The sequence below is a fragment of the Apostichopus japonicus genome, chromosome 9, assembly GCF_037975245.1.
Source record: "Apostichopus japonicus isolate 1M-3 chromosome 9, ASM3797524v1, whole genome shotgun sequence".
NCBI classification, from domain to species: domain Eukaryota; kingdom Metazoa; phylum Echinodermata; class Holothuroidea; order Aspidochirotida; family Stichopodidae; genus Apostichopus; species Apostichopus japonicus.
This window is the reverse complement of record NC_092569.1, coordinates 30,382,375-30,402,417: the sequence shown is the minus strand read 5'-3', so window position 1 is coordinate 30,402,417 and position 20,043 is coordinate 30,382,375. Positions and strand designations below refer to the sequence as shown.

Below are 20,043 nucleotides of genomic sequence, written 5' to 3'. Positions count from 1 at the left end.
TCAGATTGTTGTTTCTCCACGTAGCGTTAGAGCTACAAGGAGTCAATGGCCTCGGCTAGTAACAGAAGTGCTCACCAACGGTAGAGGCAAGCACTTTCTCAATGAAAATTGCCAATTAAAAATTTATTCCGATTTCAGTTTCAGTGTCAGTAAAGTGAAGCAGAAGACTGTTCAGTCCTCTTTTGCGGATATATATATATATATATATATATATATATATATATATACATATATATATATGGTATAAGGGCTCTATACTATGGCTTCCTTTGCGTTGGAACAATATCCGAAAGTCCGTGCGATCATTTGTTTTTTTTCGTTTTGGCATCCGATGGTGTACGAAATGTACTATGTAGTGTCAACTTATCGCAATTAGGGGTGCCGTTACTGCTGTTCTCGCGTTGCCGTTGGGAGTCAGTGTAAAGTTATGTTAATTTTAGCGACCGTAATTGTGATGAACGAAGCTCTTTTACACTCTCCCACCATGTAATCCTATCGATCGACCTGAAGTAGCCGAGAATCCAAATAAGATACAAATATTTCTGATATGATATAACGGTTATGATATCTTTATTAATGATGTACTCTCGAGGATGGCAAGGCGATAAGAAGAAGAGTAACAGAGGCCACATATATGAATAACAGGTAAGTATCATATTACAGTGTATCAGTGCGCAGAGGGAGCACTGAGTATGGTATGTAGAAGCGCATATATAAAGTAGGTCACCGTATTACACCATGTAGCACGAATGCTGCTGCACACACCTAAAACACTCTATTGAACGGTTAATATTATTACAGAATTACCATGTGAATCAAATATCCCCAATAATAGATTGTTTTGCCAGAGAAATTAACAAACCCTCAAGACGACATGCCTGTGATCAAATAAAATTGCACAGTAATGCAATATGCTACTATATTTGTTTTACAAGTGAGCGGTAAAAGGAAAATACTGCAACCGTTTTGCACAAAACACATATTTTCGTTCTGGAAATAAACAATGATTCTAACACAGTGCTTTGTCATGCATGAAATGTAGCTATATCATGAAAAAATAATATCTAAGAGATATATGTATATTTATATTCAAGTGTATTTGACGTAAGTATACAACGTCATTAAAACAAAAATTAATGTTGCTTTAAGTTGGATTATGCTAAAACAAATCCTTAAAAAGTCCTTTATTTGTAAAGTATTGTTTGATGTCTCCCCAAAAAAATGACATTTGTAGGGATGTGAACTAACTCCATTGTTCGATTGGGGTTGGAAGTGGAATATCAGTTTGAAGTACTTATAGTAACAACATGCAATTAACTGATACCTATCTACAAGCAGAGAGCAGTATTTATTTATGGTGTTAACCTATTAAATCATTCGGACTGCTTTTACACTATACGGTACAGATAATTATGAATACAACCAACAGCAATGGTATTAATCTCTGTCGTCTACCATTTTATCTGCCTTTTTTATTTGTGGGGGGGGGGCAAGTTTTGATACAATGCAAAACAAGACAATGCTAAACAACAATGTTGTTTGTATGCAATATTTTGCCCCAAACCAGAAAGTGAGAAACAAACGAGTAATTTTCCAAGTGTAAAATAAACTGGCTGACAGAGTTTCACAACAATATGTACAATATTGTCCATGATTAGATAAGATTTAGCATCGAAGAATCAGACCACACTATGATCAATTATAGAAATAATACATAATTTTAAACAATTCATATAAATATGGCATGCACCATGAGATTAGTTGTAAAAAATAGAAAAGAAAAGAGGCCTACAAACGCCCACTGAGGAAAAGCTTTCGTGTTCTCCCAAGAAAGACATCCTTGGCTTTTATTCTGGTCACAAATGACCCAGCAACAAATGATCCATATTGGGTCATTCCCCCATACCTTCCTAATGTAAGCATTATGAAATTCTCTGCAAAGGAAGACAGAAAATCAGTAAATAGTCACCTTTCCAGTGGGTACCTGCATGATGGCTGCTTTGGTCATGTTATTACTTTCAATATGAATACAGACAAAGCAAGGTCCTTCTTGTCAATATTACTGATACGTGTAAGTGAAATTAAACAAAAATCAGCTCTGTGCTATTCTTAATAAATTATCCAGCCCTTAGTAGATGGGGATCTCAATATAGCAATAAATCAACAGTTTATTTCCACAGCCCTTAGTCCTCTGACCGCTCTTGTCATTCATCTTACCTCTCTTTTCTTGTGGCTCTTATTGCTCCATCAGCTGATCGTTTTTCCAATTTAACTCATGTCTGTCCATCTCTAAATCTTAATATGTTCTTAGTTTGCCGTCATTTCAGTTCACCTCCAAAGAAGATCCTGCTAGGATCGAAAGGTCACTGGGGTCCTCTAACTTTTACATATTTACCTATACAGGCTTTTTTTTTGCAGTAGATACGCAGTTTGATAACATGTTATTCTCTCGTTATATATCATTATTAGATCTACCTTCCATTTAATTAAACCACAATCATAATTTATATCCTCTTGAACACCTGCACGACCCAAAGAAAACCCATTAGTTTCCTCAGATTCAAATGCCGATCATTAAGTTAGTAAAACTTACACACCCGATACTTTAGACAGGAAGAAATTTCAAAATGAAATTTACTGATGGAACTAATGCAACACCCAGAAACATTTAAATCTGTACTTGAGACCTACTGACTTCCTTTGTATGACAAAATTTAAGCCACCAGTACCCAACAGTTAACTGCCTTCTTGTGTTGCTTTGTTATTAAAAGTATTATTAAGATATTCATCGATATAATGTTTTAGACGCTGTGAGTAAAACAAAAAGTTCACTAATTGAATATCTTACTAATAAGATCGATACATACAGTATTACTCACTTTCCTTGTAAGGTGACATTGCACCACCCCTAAGCAGAGCTTCCATATTTTTAGCGATAATTCTCATTTGAAGTTCAGCTTTGAATGCCATTTTAACCTGGTCTGCATTGTTACAATCACCTAAAGCAAAGACATCGGTGTATCCGTCTACCTGAAGGAAATGGTTAACTTTGAGGCAGTTACTCTCATCCATAGCATCAGCTATAAATGAAAAAAAAGGTCAAAACAAAACAGTATCAGTAATTGAAGGGTAAAATCGTGATCACGATAAAGTTTAACAAGATATGACAATGTGTTCTTTCACAGTTAATATTTGTTTATTTCCTCTATATAAAAATAGAAGTCATTAGCAAAAGGAACCAATTAACATGAACAAACAATTCAATGAAAACATCAAGGAGTATGAAACGACAAAATGCACTGAAAAACACACACGCACACAATGTCAGCATGAAAGGATGAAGAAACCTAAGAATGAGAAAGAAACTCAAAATAGATATCGTCACTTCAAAAACCGATCAAAGTCAATAAAAAAAATGAACAAAAAGTAAACAATAAACACAGTAAAATTCAATAAAGCAGTATTTTGAATAGTGCAGAGGTAAAACAAGACATGGTTAGTATCTGCTGTAACTCTACACTCCACAATCAAGACTATATGAAACTGTGAAATGAAGTTTTATATATCCCCTTCACCATCACAATTATAAAATATTACCACCCCCCCTTTCCCACTGCCTAAGTGTGTGGTGGGATAGACAATTTAAGTACTGTTAATTTTAGAATACATAGTGTGTATTGCCAGTTCTCAACAGTTGGGTCCTAGATTAAACATTCATTCCAAAATATGTAATGGTTCATTCAGAAACTCAGTAAGTTGTCCATAATGCCTGAAATCTTTAGAGAGGGATGATGCTAACCTGTTAAAAACATATCCCATAGTACTACTGGAATATATTTGGAAAGTGACAAAACCAAATCACTTGCAGTATGCTTGGGCTTTTAATACATCTTTGTTGCTTTTAGACTATAAAGTTTCTCTTAAATTGGTTGAATTAAATGATACCAGCCAGAGGGTTCAATTCCCAATTAAAAGTTATACAAGGTTTTTACAAACATAACTTTTCTGCTGAATTATATACATAAACTTTCTCCATGTAAACATTGATCCATTAAATCAAATTTTTATAAGTTAGGTAAACAATAAAAACTTATAAAATACCAACGTAAACAGTTTCATTCAGTGCCTGATGAGTGTTTTTAAGAAATGAAAAAACTAATTGTCTTTCAATCATATAAATTGAAGAAAAAAGACAAACACTAACAGAAATATGCCTCATATGCCGCTGCGTTTACTTGCAGACCCGTTGCCATGATGACAAGGTCTGTTTCAATTTCCATTCCTCCGTCCGTCTTTACTGTGCAAGAGCTGGATCCATCGTTAGGAAGGTCCGTGAAGTTGGAGACTCTTTCTCCTGTTAAAAGTTTAAGAAATAAATATATTACAGGCTATAAAAGCCTTTAGTCTGCTTGTACTGGTCTTGTGCCACAGATGTCTTTCTTTACTGAATTTAACACAACTTAGAAATGAATTTGCAATACTTCAGGGATTAAATAAAATATGCAATAGGATCTCAAAAAATAGAGCTAACTCCAATCTTTTCCATTTTTAAGTTTAAATATTTGTTTTGTTTTTAGGATATGTTTGACACTAAAGCTACCACAGGCTGGTATTTAATCATACAAGCAAAATTAATACAAGTTGAGCATCAGAGATATGTGCAATTTGTCACAGAATTGTATACAGATGAACCAAGTTTTAAACTTCAATAATTGTATTACATATGTGTAAGTTTAGGTTACGTTACAAGCTACAACAGCTATAGAATTGAAACAAAAAATAATAGTTAAAGAGAAAAACGTATTGGTTATATGTCCAGTTTTTATATGTTATAAATTACAACATCACTTGACAAAAACAGTGCTTATAATGCATGAAATGCATTAGGAGTATGTCCTACTTGTCACAGAACTTCACAGCAATGAATGGAATAGTGTACACTAAATTATAGCAATATATATAAGTGCATGATAAGTATGAGGAATATATTAAAATTGTCAGAACTTTATAGCAAAAGATCAAGCAGTACATTAAATAGCAGTAATACGTGTACGATTAATTTACGTTGGCAAACGCTTTGTACAATGACCATATAATTGAAAGACAATTGATAACAGAGAATTTCGGACCTTTAATTTAAGTCAGGATTTAATTGAAACCGATGTCACGGTGTTGTGCACACAACTGATACCACATACCACCACAATATAATCACTATACAGTTCACCTTTCAAAATGTATGGTAGTCTTAAAAATGATAAAATTCTGTTTGAAAAATTATAATCGTCTTAAGCTGTCATCATAGATTTTGAGAATTGTTGAAAATATGCATTGATTTTAAAGGTTCATCTCTGAGCTGGATCCAAAAGAAGATATATGCATGTCTTGCTAGGTGACAGCCACATATCTTTGGAATTTCATAAACGTAAACGTTAAACGTAAATTGCCAACATGTACGTTAGTTTGCTTAAAGTAATCATATTATTACAATAAATTATAAAAGGCATGACTCTTACCAAACAAATCTGCTTGTCACAACCAACCAAAAAAATGTACTAAACACAATGCAAACATTCATGACTAGACATCTTCATCCCATATAGTATTTGTTCAAAATATTAATAAAAATACTATGACGTATTGATCTCTGTGATTCAGAACTAATTGTGTATAGCGCCTAAAAGATCGTGTATATTTCAATGCTAGCGAAATTAATACACTAAATTGATTGGATATCCTTCTTTTTGAGGAGTCTATTCGTGTTTTGGATCCATACAGGAGTGATGAAATTTAAAACTTTAGATTGCCTTAAGAAAAATCGAAATATCTATTGTAAGAAACAAAGTATTACTGCCTTATATGCATATTCATCCTCATGCACAATTGTGCAGCACGTTTTGACTTGAAACACTGAATCATTGTTTAATGTTGATTTTAATATTAATATATATATATATATATATATATATATAATAATAATAATCATAATAATAATTTTCAATATAGCTTTGCGGATGATAGTCAGTTACTTCCATGAGCAGCAAATGTCACAGATATCTTTCAGATCTTTACACTTTGCTAACAAAGGAGAACCTGGTGGAAGATATATCATGGCTAGATATAAAATGAAACCAGCTGTCTTAAAAAGTAAATAAATATAAAGTAAAAAGAAGAGGTTTCTTATATCTGAATGCCTTTCATAATCATATTCTCCTTCTCAACAGAAAGCAGTTACTTCAAGAACATTTTTTACTGAGACTGGGAAGTTGCTGTCATTTGATTTTAATCAAACATGTACAATACTATACTGTCTAGCTATCTTCAATAACCAATGACAATGTTTCAGTCCGGTTATGTAAAGTATAGTCTAGGCTAGGTGTTTTTGTTTTACAAAGACAGTGTATGTTGGATGTTTTAAAAGGTACAACACTTTTTCAAGATTTTAAGCATCTGTCGTGCCATAAATATCCGTACATACAAGCTAAGGAATGCAAACTCTAAAAGATAGTTTTTTTTTTCAAGTGTACTCTAGCTGTAAGCATGTAAGAATATTCTTTCAGTATAGTAATTAGCGTAATAATAGTTACTAATGTAAAAGTAGGCCTAATTATAGTGTAATAATCAATATATCCTCACCCAGCACTAAATGTACTCCTAGGTTTTTCAACTGTTTCGTAACACCATCTCTGAATCCTTGCTTGAATGGACCTGTCACAATTTTTTCGCTGGAGCTGATTACCGTAACCTCCTTCTGTGGATACTCAGTGGCTATCTCTGCCGCCATCTCTACACCGACAGCGCCCCCTCCAATAATTGTGATTCTGTTTGCAGACTGAACCTATGGTAGTAAGTAACAACTCAACTGTTATTTGTATAACATATTATAGTCTAATATTAGTAAGAAAAGTATTGATACGGGTCTTATTTGCTACGCTAGTGTGGTCCACTATGGTACTAAGTGTATACTAGGGCCAACTAGGATGGTCACGCTGGGGTTAACTAGAATGACCATGCTGTGGCCGACAAGGCTATCAATGCTACAACCGACTAAGCCATAATTACCCTAGGGTATACAAATGAGTGTTGTCTTAGATGCAAAAAGAATCTCTTTGTCAGTAAATTAATCAAAAATATGTACCATTCATGCCACATTGAATCATCTCATGATCCTTTCATGTACAGTAATATGTAATGTAGCTACAACCCTTGATTGCATCTCTGTGTCTACAGCACACTTTGAACCTTAAGTATCATTATATACAATGTTTAAAGTCATTTAAACATTTCCAGGTATCCTAAGTTGATCAACAGAGCTAAATGAGTTGAGGATAAATATTGAACAGTTTTTTTTAATATCCCAATATGAACAGTTATTTCTTAAATTCATCACTTCAAATTCCTTGGGGAGAATTCAAAAGGTTAAAGTGATGTTAATGGGTTGTGATTCTGGTTTCATAGTACTGCTAATGATATGATTATACTCATATTTAAGTTTATACTTAAGATTATATTTAAGATTATGCTCATATTTAAGTTATCTGGTTTCATAGTACTGCTATTGATATGATTATACTCATATTTAAGACAAACACACAACACTAAGTGAACTTGGCAATGTTTCAAGTAAATTATTAATCTTAATTTTGATCTGTGTATACACTCAAAGCTATATCTGTCTATGCATGAAGTTCACAAAATTACCTGATTTTGTTTGGCACGGAAGAGTTCCTCTGCCTCTGACTTTGTTTTAACATCAAGTTTGATCTTTCCTGGAAACGGACCACGAGAGCCGGTGGCAATGATAACAATGTCGTATGGTATTTCCTCCCCAGATTCTAACAGCACAACTTTCTCTTTAGGGTCGACACCGATGACTTTCCCTTGCTGATAAATACCCGGCCACGCTTCTGCATAGGGTATCAACATTTTCTTCTCAAAACCTGACAGTGATAACAGTGGGGGAAAAGGGAACAATATGCTAAAAATCCATTTCATGAAAAAGTTTATTATAGTTTCCCTTTGCAAGCGTAATATTTAACACACTTCAATTAAAAGCTAGAATATGTAGTAGTTCTCCCGCCAATCATATACAGTGAATATTTTTCTGTACTACCATCCTTTACAAAAATGTAACGCTTAAAAATGCGTAAAAATACAGTGAAGTCAACCAGCTGCAAGTGATATCATCATGGACCTTGTTATTGCATGATTGCACCAAAGTTTTGAAAGAAATACAAAGCAAGTTTGTTACCAATGTTTACAGCAGGAACTTTGTAAAATAAAAATGTCTTTTGAGAACTTCTAAACTGTTTATTGGATGTTACCACAACATAACTGAATAGTGTCTGTATTTAAATAGTGGATTCATCTCTTAAAAAATATCACCTGAAGTTTTTACGAAGTCTTTCTGAAGCTAAAAGGTAAATAACAGGGGAAAAAACAATGTTTAATCAACTAGTGGAACATCTGTGTCACTTTTCTTGGAAGAATACCTTTTTACTTGTGAATGAATGTATTTCTTCTTAGATTCCATTTCCTTACTCGTGTTAACAAATTGAATTCATACTTATTTAACGGTCTTCATTATACCTATACTTCCCCCAAATATAACAGAAAAGACACACAATGGTCACCCATGCTCAAACTTTAACAACTATTTCATTGCCACCATCAGAGCAAGTTTCCTTGATTAGATTTGTCAAGTTAAAAGCATGGCACTTGAAACCACCATAAATTTTTATGGCGGTAGGAAAGGGAGGAGCAAAGGAGGGGCAACAATTTTATGTCCTCCTCTACTGGAGAAAAAAAGGGTCTTAAAGTATATGTATACCCTTCCCCTTTGATAAATTTGGGTACAGTGGAGTGTGCTTTAACGTGCACATTTTAAACAATGTGGAAGAATTATGAATGGTTTAAGAGTTGCTGCACATACCGTACTGTGGCTGTTATATGTAGCTATTTTTTTGGGGGGGGGGGAGGATGGATGGGAATGGGAGGATGGAGGGGAAGGGATGGGTGGTAGGGCTAAGAGTAAGTGGTTACGCCCCCTGGTTAATAGTTCTCAATATTAAAGAGAAAGTATGTGCAGTAAGAACCTTCACGAAAGGTACATCTGCAGAAGTATAGACCTAGACAGATTGTCCAATTTGAAAGACATAGCATCACACATAGTAAGCAGCATAGCGAGTCCTAGATGATTTTTCTACAAAGTCAATAAAGGTTTACCAGGTTCAACCGTTGCCCTTGGTCCCCCAACACAATAATGGTAGTACTCTCTGGCATCGATGACAGTTAGCTGACATTTCCCACGGAGGAGGCTGACAGCCTGGGCGCCACCATAACCACCACCAACTACGACAACTTTTGTATCTTTCAGGACCGAATCTCTACCGCCCATGGTACCAGTGAGGCAAAAGTGCAGCTGATCTACAGAAAGACGTAACACATCGAAAGCTGGTTATTGGTCCTAGCTCACCATGCGCTCGTACATTTTACGACCTGTTTCGGTGTGTCAGAGGAGTAGTATCGAGAAAGCACGAAGATCAGTCCAAGGTTATATATTATATATTTGACCTTAAAGTGATAGTATCAGATAAACATTACATCTACTGAAGCTACCAATGGTTAATTGTTTAGTTTGACAGCGTATAATAATGCTCCAATATACAATTAAAATTAATGATAACTACAATGTTTTAGCTGTCGTGAAAGTAAGTGTTCAACATTTAATCATTATGAATTAAACCAATCGAAAATATCCTGCCCAAAAAACATATAACTCACATGCAACTCAAAAGAGAATTCACCAAAAAGTTGGCGGGTGGCCACAAAGAAATTAAGATGTTAAAGGATATGCACAGGATGAGGACAATTTATATGTCAACCTTTATTTTTTTTTTCAAATCAAGTCCTTAGTCCAAGCTAACTTTCATACATTACCTTTATCGGTTGTGAGGGTGCGTGGGTCTGTGTGGTGCGTGTTTGTTGATTGTATGGTAGGTGACGGCTCAGTCCCCGATTGAAGATTCGGCTCAGTCCCCAGTTGAAGATTCGGGAGATGGGCAGACTAGTGTTTAGCATAATAATTTTAAAAATTAAACACAAAATTCTATTATCTCTCAGTGTTACCAAAAATATGGCATTACTCTCAAACATCACACTCTTAATTTTTCCGGGTCACTTTTGTGACCCGGATTCCTGATAAAAATAGTTTCATCCTTTTCAGGATAAGTTTAATCCATTCCCGGATAAAATTCAACCATTCCCGATTCAATTTCATTAGGCATGGTATCATTCCTTTGTACCGTTCCTGATCAGAACGTAGCGCTTGATGCTATTGGCTGATGTACATCATGTGACATAAGCTTTGATTGTGCTTGCAGCGCTCGAACGCTATTCGTAGCCATCTTTTCCAAACTTTGCACTCACGAAATGCTCTTATGGATCTCGTAAGAGCAAAATTACTTCAATGGGGATTGGAGAAGTACGTCAAGAATTTCAAAGGTGAGTTATTAGGCACTTTCCATTTCGTTTGTTGTGTTAATCATACGCAATAAAGTTAGTGATTTGAAGAAGCTATGCTCACTCCGTGACGGGTTTACTCTGGCCTAGCGTTATACAGTGTGCACTATAGTGTGTAGCGTGTGGTGGTTTTGATTGACTGTACTGTACAGTATACTACAGTACTGTACATGCCTACACACAACAGTATGCAGTACTATTGTGAAGCCTCTATGGTGCTACAGGGCAAACAGTATTACTGTATAGTGGCCTATTAGTGGGTTCTAATGTTCAGTTGCTACTTCACCACAAAGTGGATTGTCATTTTTCGATAACCAAATAAATTGAATGACATAAGTAAGGCAGGCAAGGCCTAATAAGGGTTCCTGGTAATTTAGATTTAGGTAATGTAAGACTTGCCTCCAGTGGGAATCAGTCTTTCCCTGTACAGTATGTTCTATATAAGGTGATCATTTACAAATAAGGCATAGGCCTATATGCTGCTGTAGTGTTGTGGTTGGACTGGGCCCAGTAGTGGAGTGTACTGAACTGTACTTTTGCGTTGAAATGAAAACAACACTGATTTTACGTACTTTTTTTTTTAATCAATATTTAAATAAGTTTCTGCAAAAGAAAAAAACAGAGATGGTGAAGTCATCATTAAATCGCAAATACATTTGTAGGCTAGTGTCCATAGGTTCATGGTATTGTGTAATAATACAGTCGACGCTTGAAGTAGCGGTTCCGCGAATATTTCAGGTATACCCGGTTATACCGAGCAGGTATGCCGCTTTATGTTAATGCTTATACCGATACACCTTTGCATAAAGTTGCTTATGGTCTTGCCTAGTAATGGCAAAAAGAGGGGTAAAATAACACACTAAATGGTATGCAGAAACTTCTCTGAATTCTTATACTGTTCATGGAAATAGATCATAAATGAGATCCGTATTGAAACGTTCTGTAAACTTCATTTATGGCAATATGTTTTAAAATGCAAAATAAGGTAAGGAAAAATTGGCCAAATACAGGTCTTTTCAAATTGTGTTCATATACCATACTGTGTGCAAAAGTGGGTGCTGTACAGTATGGCTTGTGATAAGAATAGGCTCTTAATTGCATGAGGTCTGCAGATAAAACAAAAATGCAGAAATGAACTTTCATGGAGGTATTACTACAATAAATTTTTAGAGAAGTAACATTTTGCTATCATATGTTGTCTTTGCTAAATTTCAGGAAGTCTAGTTTTGTGCTGGCACAGGTCGCCATGAAGCAACAGGCAACCTGGAAAACCGACTGCGATACGTGAGGAGAAAGGACCAAAATAAGACAAAGAAGTCTGTTTGCGACCCTCATAAACCTTCAAAGCTGGTTGACACAACAGATTTGGAATTGACATCAGGTAAATTAAATTAAATTAATTAATTAATTTATTTATTTATTTATTCATCCATCCATCTATACATCCATCCATCCATTCATTCATTCATGTAGTTTTTGCATCTAGTTACTTTTGTTGCTTAAAACGATATCAATGATTGTTCTTCACAGATGATGCAGAGGAGTGTGTTATTTCAGCGGTGGTAACGTGTCTGGAAACTGGAGTATCACAGAGCCTTTAATATCAGAGACAATAAGAAGAGTTCTGTGGGAGATATTCTCTCAGAAAATACACAACAGATGACATGGTAAGAGTTTTACTCACTACATGTGCTATTCTAGCTCAGTCACTTGGCGAACAGGAACCCGAACTAAAGTGCCAAAAGCTTACTGTTGCTGTAAGACTTAAGAAGAGTGAATAATGCCATGTTGTAGGCTACACATTATATATCAATGTTAATTGGGCCATAAGAGTATGGTATGAGTGTTTTGCTGGTCCTTTTCTAGCCTTTCCTTGGGTACCTGTTAGGTTGATTGCAATTTTACTGAGCTTCAAAATCATGCAAATCTGCTTTTTCTCTTTCTTTTATGACTCTACTATTTTTAGTACTTTAAGTTAACGAAGGTTGCCTCACATTCTTAAAATCATATATGTTTCTCAGAGAGAATGACCTAACGGTTATGAAATGATTGAGAATCACAATGATAATGATGCATGGTGTTGGTGATGGTGGTGGTGATGATGATAGTGAAGATGGTGGTGGTGGTGATGATGATGGTGGTATTGGTGATGATGATGATGGTGGTGTTGGTGATGATGGTGATGATGATGAGGAGCTGGTTGCAAAATTTCAAAATTGTGGCAATGTATGGTTGTATCCTTGTATGTCAGAATGTTGCAATTTGAAAACAAAAATGTGTAATTTCTCATATATCTTTTCAATAGATTGGCACAAACATACCATCTGTCCTTGATAAAGTTCAACAGCCACAGCCTTTCGTTTTGGCATGAGGACCAAGAGAGCAACCAGAGCAGGTGTTTAGTAGAGTTGAAAAAAGGGGGCTACCTTGCAATGACTTCTGCAGACAGTTGACATATGTTTTAAAATGCTTGATACTTGAAATAGAAGATACTACCTGGGACTTTATGAGAACTTTTTGAACCAGAAGACTGAGTAATCATCACCTTTCTCTTACCCGTCATGGTATTAATGGATATCACATTATCTTAGATAACAAATTTATCATAGTTTGAGTTCAGTTTGTCCACTAATGTTCAATATTGACAAGTCAAATTGCACTGGAATAGTTCGGGTGAGCCGGTTGCATAATTTAATTGCACAAATTCCTCAATGTTATGTGTGAGCTGTTCAGATTTTAAAGAGGTGAATAGAGGGATGGTGTTATTTCTAGTATAAAGAGTGAGTGATGCATTGGTACTTAACCTGCCCCCACCATCTCCCCCAACTCAAATCTGCCCATGCCACTCAAAGTAACAAGAGAAACATCATCAAGCATTCATACGTGATTATGCAAGCACTTGTCCATTTCCAAACATGTTGGTGGTTCAGTGAAATACTTAAGTTTTCGAAGTATTTTCATTTATTTTAATACATAGAACATTCGATGCAATTAATATTTAATAAAATTTTGCAGAGGTAAACATAGTAAGGAAATTATTTTTACAAACATTTTCTTATTCCCATGACAAATCACATCTCTATCATTTCTGCTGTATGTAACAAAGTTTTGTGCATGCAATTTAAAGTCTTACCTATTGTTAAGTTGTACAATATCAAAGTTGTGTCATTCTATAGTACTAAGGTATTCGCAACAAACCAACATATATCAAAGTATCATTATTTGGTAAATAATGTAAGACCATTCGTTGAGAGGCTGGTGGAGTAGCATTTTTCAGAATTGTTCATTTTCCTGCAATATGTAGATTTCAAAGGTTAAAGTTAGCAGGAGATGATCTCTTTTAAGCACATTCTAACATTTGAACCTATTGTAGGATATCTTTAGTGGAGATTTTAAAGCATAAGACATGCTTCTAGTTAGAAAATAAAGATTTTGAAAGCAAAAAGTTACACATAAATTGCCACAACAAGTCACGAGTCACATATATAGCAGGGATATAACTAAAAATAGTATACACTTTTGCTGCCTTGATAAAACTCTCGCATTCCATCCACTTTTCCATTTCCGCTTTTGTTCATCAGTATTGTAACCCAAATCAACCTCTTTCTGTAAGTAGAAATAGTTGACGTTGTTTGTTAACGAAGTTGTTAAAAAGAATCAAGACATGGCCAAGTTATTTTCAGATTTGTATGTTGTTTCTTATTCATAACATATCCAGAACGTAAGAACCCTTGAAACGGAAACAGGATCAAATTTATCCGGAATGGGGTCATTGTTTTTTTGATCCGGAAATCCGGATCATTTTGATCCGGGCGGGATCGGTGCCCCTGGGATCCGGAAGCCGGATCAAATTTGATCCGGAATGGGGTCAATGTTCTTTGATCCGGAAATCCGGATCATTTTCATCCGGACGGGGTCGGTGCCCCTGGGATCCGGAAACCGGATTAAATTTGATTCGGAATGAATCAAATTTGATCCGGATGTTTTAAGAGTGCAGATTACTGGTTGAATTTTTCATTGGTATAGGTCAGATATAAATATAATTCAATATGGACAGTGTTTTAACTCTACATTACCCCAATTGCTTTCAATGTGAGCATTCGTTCCCTTTAAGACAATCGTGGACTATAAACTTAACATGCAATAGTAAATCTGAAGGTAAATAAACCTTTGCAAGCCACTACAAACAAACTGTCAGAATAAACAGTAACAGTTATTGTTGTTTACATTGTATAGTGTCCCGGATTTGTCCCGGACTTGCAAGTAGTATCGTTGATACTTAGTTTTTGAACAGTGAGTGTTAACTCACGGCAATATAAAATCATTTTGGTGAAGTGGTGTGTTTGGGGCTCTGATGTAACGTTGACAGTAGTTTTAAATATACCGATGTTTACACCAGAGGTGTTGTGAGCCATACCAGGCTTCGGGCAATTACAAAAACAGACTCACTTGCTTAAACTTTTAATATATCCCACATTTTCCTCATCCGCTCCATTTTACTGGCTGGTTCCCAAATTGGCCGCGGTGCTCTAGACTGAATACCCCGGACCCTTTACCCACTCCCCTCTTGTGAGGTTTGCCTAACCCAACGAACCATCACTTTTTGAAGCAAAATTAATGCTTCTGATAGTTGAATCTTCTCAGCCCCTCAGTCACCGTTCTGCTATTCTTTTTTACACCCCTGGGGACAGTCCACGTTTATGATACAATTAATATCATCAAAGGAACTACTAGCTCATAACAATCAGTTGTGTAGTGATAGATTTTTGTTGTACAGCTACGTAGGTTATACCGTGCCTGCTAACCTTCACCTCTGCGTGATATCAAAACACCTTTGAGGGCAATTCCGGCCCACTCACCTATACATATAATCCACTAAATTATCGAGCTTGATAACTCTTCCCCGATGCGTTCAACAGTGAGATTTCCATCATCTACTAAGGTCTCAATACCTGTTTGCTGATTTCGGAAAACACATTCCGAAGTAGATTCGATGTTTCTAATTCTAAATACACTCTGACCAGGTAGGTTTAATGGAGAAAAGTTGTTGCAATCGAAAGAAAGAAATGTATTTTTCATTGTGCTTATGGCACGAACGATTTACCGTAGAATTACTGCGACCTCCAATGTCAGCGTGTTCACTACACAAATGTATACGAAACAGTCTACACACGCGATCAAGATTTTACTGCAGTCTTCTACTCGCATCGTCCATTTTTATTCCAGGGAGGAAACGTCTGAAAGCACCCGTTTATTTATTGCAATGGAAATAAAATGACACAATTTTGCAAGCTACATCGTTAAGATCGAGAAAAAGGTGCTATTCAGGAGAAGGGACATAAGACAAGCTATGCAAAGAAAGTGAAAGCAGTCCTAGGATTAACGTGTAACGGTCGTAAACAAAACAGAGAGATTTGATTCGCGCATGATCTGTTGGGTGGGGCTTGCAAATTTTGATTGAAGTATGTAGAATCTACGGACTCGTTAATAAATCTGGCGAATATAATTCAGCTCAAAATTTTGAACGATAGATAACTCAATAAAAGTAATTAATATTGATAAAATAAATTTTTTGTAAAGAACGGTGTCATTTTCACTGAGCTTTTAGTGTAGTAAGCTGGAAAGGTATACGGTCACAGTTGGCAAAGCAGTTGACATAGCCTAAGTACCAACAGATGGTATTTGGTTCAGTATTAATGAACTGTGAGTATCTTATATAATGTAGTTTTAGTTAATAAGCTAGAATAACTTAGTTTACAAAGTACCTTTCTAAAGAAAATGTATTGCCCATTGACTGAAAAGTGTAAGCTATCTGTGAAATGTCTATGTGTGTGCCATCTTGTTTAGATTGAAACTTGTTTATTTATTTATTTGTATGCCTACTATAAGACTACTAAGGCTGTAAATATGCAGTAAGTTTATGCCTATAGTGTCAAACTGTTAATTCAAGTCTAGACATAGCCTATGCCTATTTAATGCGGTACTTACACTGTGTTCTTTCAGTCTGGGCTTAGTAACGCATGGTAAGCGGCAAAGGTCTTGCAACCAATAAAGACAAGAACAATCTCATTCTTTCTATTTTTAAAACCAAAACCTCGCACCGATGTTGGCAATGAATCAATATGCATGCAGCGTCTGTTTTTGCTATAGTTTTGATAACGGAGATAATATCTGATTGTGTTTGACCACCTCGCTTGGGTCTCTTGACAAGATTCAAACGAGACAACTGAACCGCATCAGATAAATTGAAAAGGAAAGAGGGCATGGGAATTGTGTACGGCCTGAACGTTAAGTAAAGAAACATACACAGGTCAAGGCTCCGTATTTACAGTCCTTGAATTAACAAATATCAGAGAAAATGGCTCTAGTTTAGGCCCTACTTGTTATCGATATTAACAAACAAGTGAAGCGACGCTGCAGAAACTCAGCTAAGCTTTTATTTTAGAAATTTATATTGTTTGACAATATTTCTGAGCAGTGTATCCATTTGTTTGTGCGTAGAATCTTAGACATTGGCGGGATAACGGTGTCATTTCCTTTCCTCTCATCTCCCTTTTCCTTGCCTTATGCTCCTTCTTAGAAGACATAGTTTGTTACCATGTTAGAAAGCTGTATTCCTTCAAAGTGTTAACACTGTCACGAACTTATGTTATGCATTATATTGCTGTACTTATTACTAGGAATAAACTTTTCCCCATTGCAAAAACAAAGAACCAGCAATACGTGCACTTCGTAGTTTTCATAAACACAATGATAGCACGAAACGGTGAAAAAAATATTCCTCTGCTTAATTCGCTAAAATGTTGACAAAAGCAGGAAAGTGTGGAGAAAAAAGAGCTAGGAGAAGATGGGGAAAGCAAAGGGATGAAGGGGTGGGGGCAGTAGAAAGGTTAGTCATGACCTTCTTCAATGTTAAATGGTGCAAAGGCGTTGCATCCACAGTCTCTCTCTCTCTCTCTGCTGATTCGTACTAGGTCAGGATAGCTACCTAACACTTAAACCCCTGTAGGGACATTTCAATAACGGTACGGTTGGGAAGGTTTAAGTCTTCTCGAAACCGGGGTCTCAGTCTTCATGGTGTTGACTGTGGATCTGTGACCATAGAACCGCTTCTTGAAGGATGGTTTGGTTTCACCAACATACTGGATGCCGCAAACTCTACTACAAGAGTTCAGATCGATAACATTGTGAGGCTGTGCAAGTGTTGCGACCCTTGGTCTTATGTGTAAGTTGCGTGATGTGGCTGGTGATAGAATTGGATTCAACGATGTGATGGCTGCAGACGTCTCATTTGAAAGTGCCATGCTGAATGGTTTAAAGGTTAGAAGTTGAATGTGGAACAGCAGCACGCAAAAGCAGGTCCCGTAGGTTGCGTGGACGTCTGTAGGCAATGATGGATTTTACAGGGACGGCTCGTTGGAGTCTATCTGAAGTAAGGATAATGTCGTGGTTATTAATGGTAATTTGATGAAGAGGAGGAAGATTTGGTTGACAAAGTAACAACCAGAGATAGCTTTTCGTGGCAATATACGTGTGTGTATGGTAGAAGCGGTTAGGTGGAGACTGTCGCATCACCCGAAAGGGAAATAATAATCAATAATAACAAGTCTTTTCAACTAACATGCGAAATAATAAAAGTGAACATATTAAACTAAAGAATAAATATTGTAACAAGACACTTAAAGGGCTTTATTTCAATAAACTTCGGCATCGCATCTTCGTGACTTCAACTTGCAGTTTTCTGCAAGGGCTTTTAAAGTTTAAAACTCAATATTTTATTCGACGCTAACACATAATGCAAGATTAAATCTAGTAATGATATTGACATTATTTATACAGTAATCTCAATAATAACATAATCATACTCACGTACATTAACTATTTATCCAACTGTGAAGTAAATACAGTTACTAAATATTAAGGATGTAGAAATTATCTTCGTAGAGATTAAAAATTACTACGTCGCAGAAGTAGTACTAATGTTGGAAGTACTCGTATCATATAGTAACTGCCAGTATCTGCCACATATGAGATCTTTTTGGCAAGCTCAAGTTCTCGTTGTCTCAGTTCCTCTTCTTTGTATTCAGGGTCAATTTGATAGCAGTCGAGTCCAAATGTTTCTAGGGTTCCCTTTTCTGCAAAACTTTCCTAGCCAGGGAAAAAAGTTGACTAGATATTGCCTTAGTTATCGTGAACGGCGCGTAGGAAATTTCTGTGCTGGAATGTGATATTTGACTTGATCACAAAACATGCAGAACTGTCGGATTGTAAAAAAAAAGGGTGACATTGGGTGACAATTAAATCATTTTTTAAGATTGAAGGAAATGTTATCAAGCATTAGTGTTGCTTAACTATGTCAAAAGAAAGCGTACACCAAAACGGTTTTTTATAAGCAGAACAATCTAGGGTTTATTTCCCATTTAAAGCTTGTCAATGTGGAAGACCTATACAAATATAACAGTATTAACAAATGACGGGCTATTTTTCTTTGACAAGCACATGTAAATTACACTTGTTAATATTTTCTGGTCAGCTCATCAGAATTTAAAATAAGTAATCACTTAAACAAGAATATTGTCAGCTGTAGTGACAAATTATAAAACTTGTTATAGAAAAAGCATATCGTCTATCTTGTACAACAATTAATAGGAAAAAAATATGATTTTGTTTAGAATACAACCTTTGAAATCATTGCGTTGAAGAGAACACTAATAGGTCGACGTATATGAGACTGTACGATTGACAGCCACAATAGTTTGCATTATAGGCTAGCTTACACAGCATTTGATAAAACCAATTGTAGGAAGTAAGAGGATTTTTATTTTCGTCACATATTCTGAAGCACAATCCTAAATGTATAGATGATAGATATAACCTTCATGTCTAGGGTTATACGGTGATATATATACACTCATTAACTAAGTGAGACATAAGGTACTGTCTTCTTGTTTTTTTATGAAATGATGGACGGAGCCAGACGCAGTAAAATGTGTTAAGCCTTATAAAAACAAGTGTTTTCACTTTTCTATTAATGTCATCAACGTAAAGAGTTGGTATGCATTTCCTATATATATATATAGGTTTATATTTTAACGTATTGTTTCAAATTATCGAGTTCAATCATTTTTGTTGCTAATTAATTTATGTCCAGTGTCGTTATACTTCCTCATGCTGAATAACACGTGATTACCATGAGGTATACATGAGATGTGTTCAATAACAGAAACAACGTATATTGCCTATTAGCACATACCCGCGCTTGAAATCAATAAACGATCTGATGTTTGACCTTATTTAACCAATTATAGGAAGTGACGTACTTACGGAGTGTTGTAGTGTAGTTGTAGGATGTCACGTCTCTCCAAAGCGAAGTAAAAATGCATTCTCAAATTGAAGCCAAAGTCAGTGTGGTATTACACCCTTGAAAGTAAGTAATTAAACAAAAACGAAGCAAAATAAAATAATTTATTGGAGATTCTTCCTAACCTTGTACATTGCCCGATTTGGATAACAAAGTGTTAA

The 20,043-nt window shown here is 35.7% G+C and overlaps 1 protein-coding gene and 1 long non-coding RNA gene across 4 annotated transcripts; one reads left to right on the top strand and one right to left on the bottom strand.

The window, feature by feature from the left end:
* Positions 1 to 562: 562 nt before the first annotated feature.
* On the bottom strand, positions 563 to 16,694 carry LOC139973597 (ferroptosis suppressor protein 1-like). 3 transcript variants are annotated; one of them, XM_071980398.1, is made up of 8 exons: positions 16,510 to 16,694; positions 9,940 to 10,066; positions 9,226 to 9,426; positions 7,702 to 7,940; positions 6,637 to 6,838; positions 4,205 to 4,354; positions 2,880 to 3,080; positions 563 to 1,934 (listed from the first exon to the last, which is right to left on the bottom strand). In XM_071980398.1, the coding sequence occupies exons 3-8, from the start codon at positions 9,395 to 9,397 to the stop codon at positions 1,789 to 1,791; spliced, it is 1,110 nt and encodes a 369-aa protein (XP_071836499.1). In that variant the 5' UTR covers positions 9,398 to 9,426; positions 9,940 to 10,066; positions 16,510 to 16,694; the 3' UTR covers positions 563 to 1,788. The 3 variants fall into 3 exon arrangements, with proteins under 3 accessions (XP_071836499.1, XP_071836497.1, XP_071836498.1); XM_071980396.1 differs by lacking the exon at positions 9,940 to 10,066 and having other exon boundaries at positions 16,510 to 16,693; XM_071980397.1 differs by lacking the exons at positions 9,940 to 10,066; positions 16,510 to 16,694 and having other exon boundaries at positions 9,226 to 9,547.
* Positions 10,184 to 14,197, top strand: LOC139974087 (uncharacterized). The gene is made up of 4 exons (XR_011795388.1): positions 10,184 to 10,503; positions 11,737 to 11,902; positions 12,052 to 12,188; positions 12,827 to 14,197. It is a non-coding gene; the product is annotated as an uncharacterized lncRNA (long non-coding RNA).
* Positions 16,695 to 20,043: the final 3,349 nt, after the last annotated feature.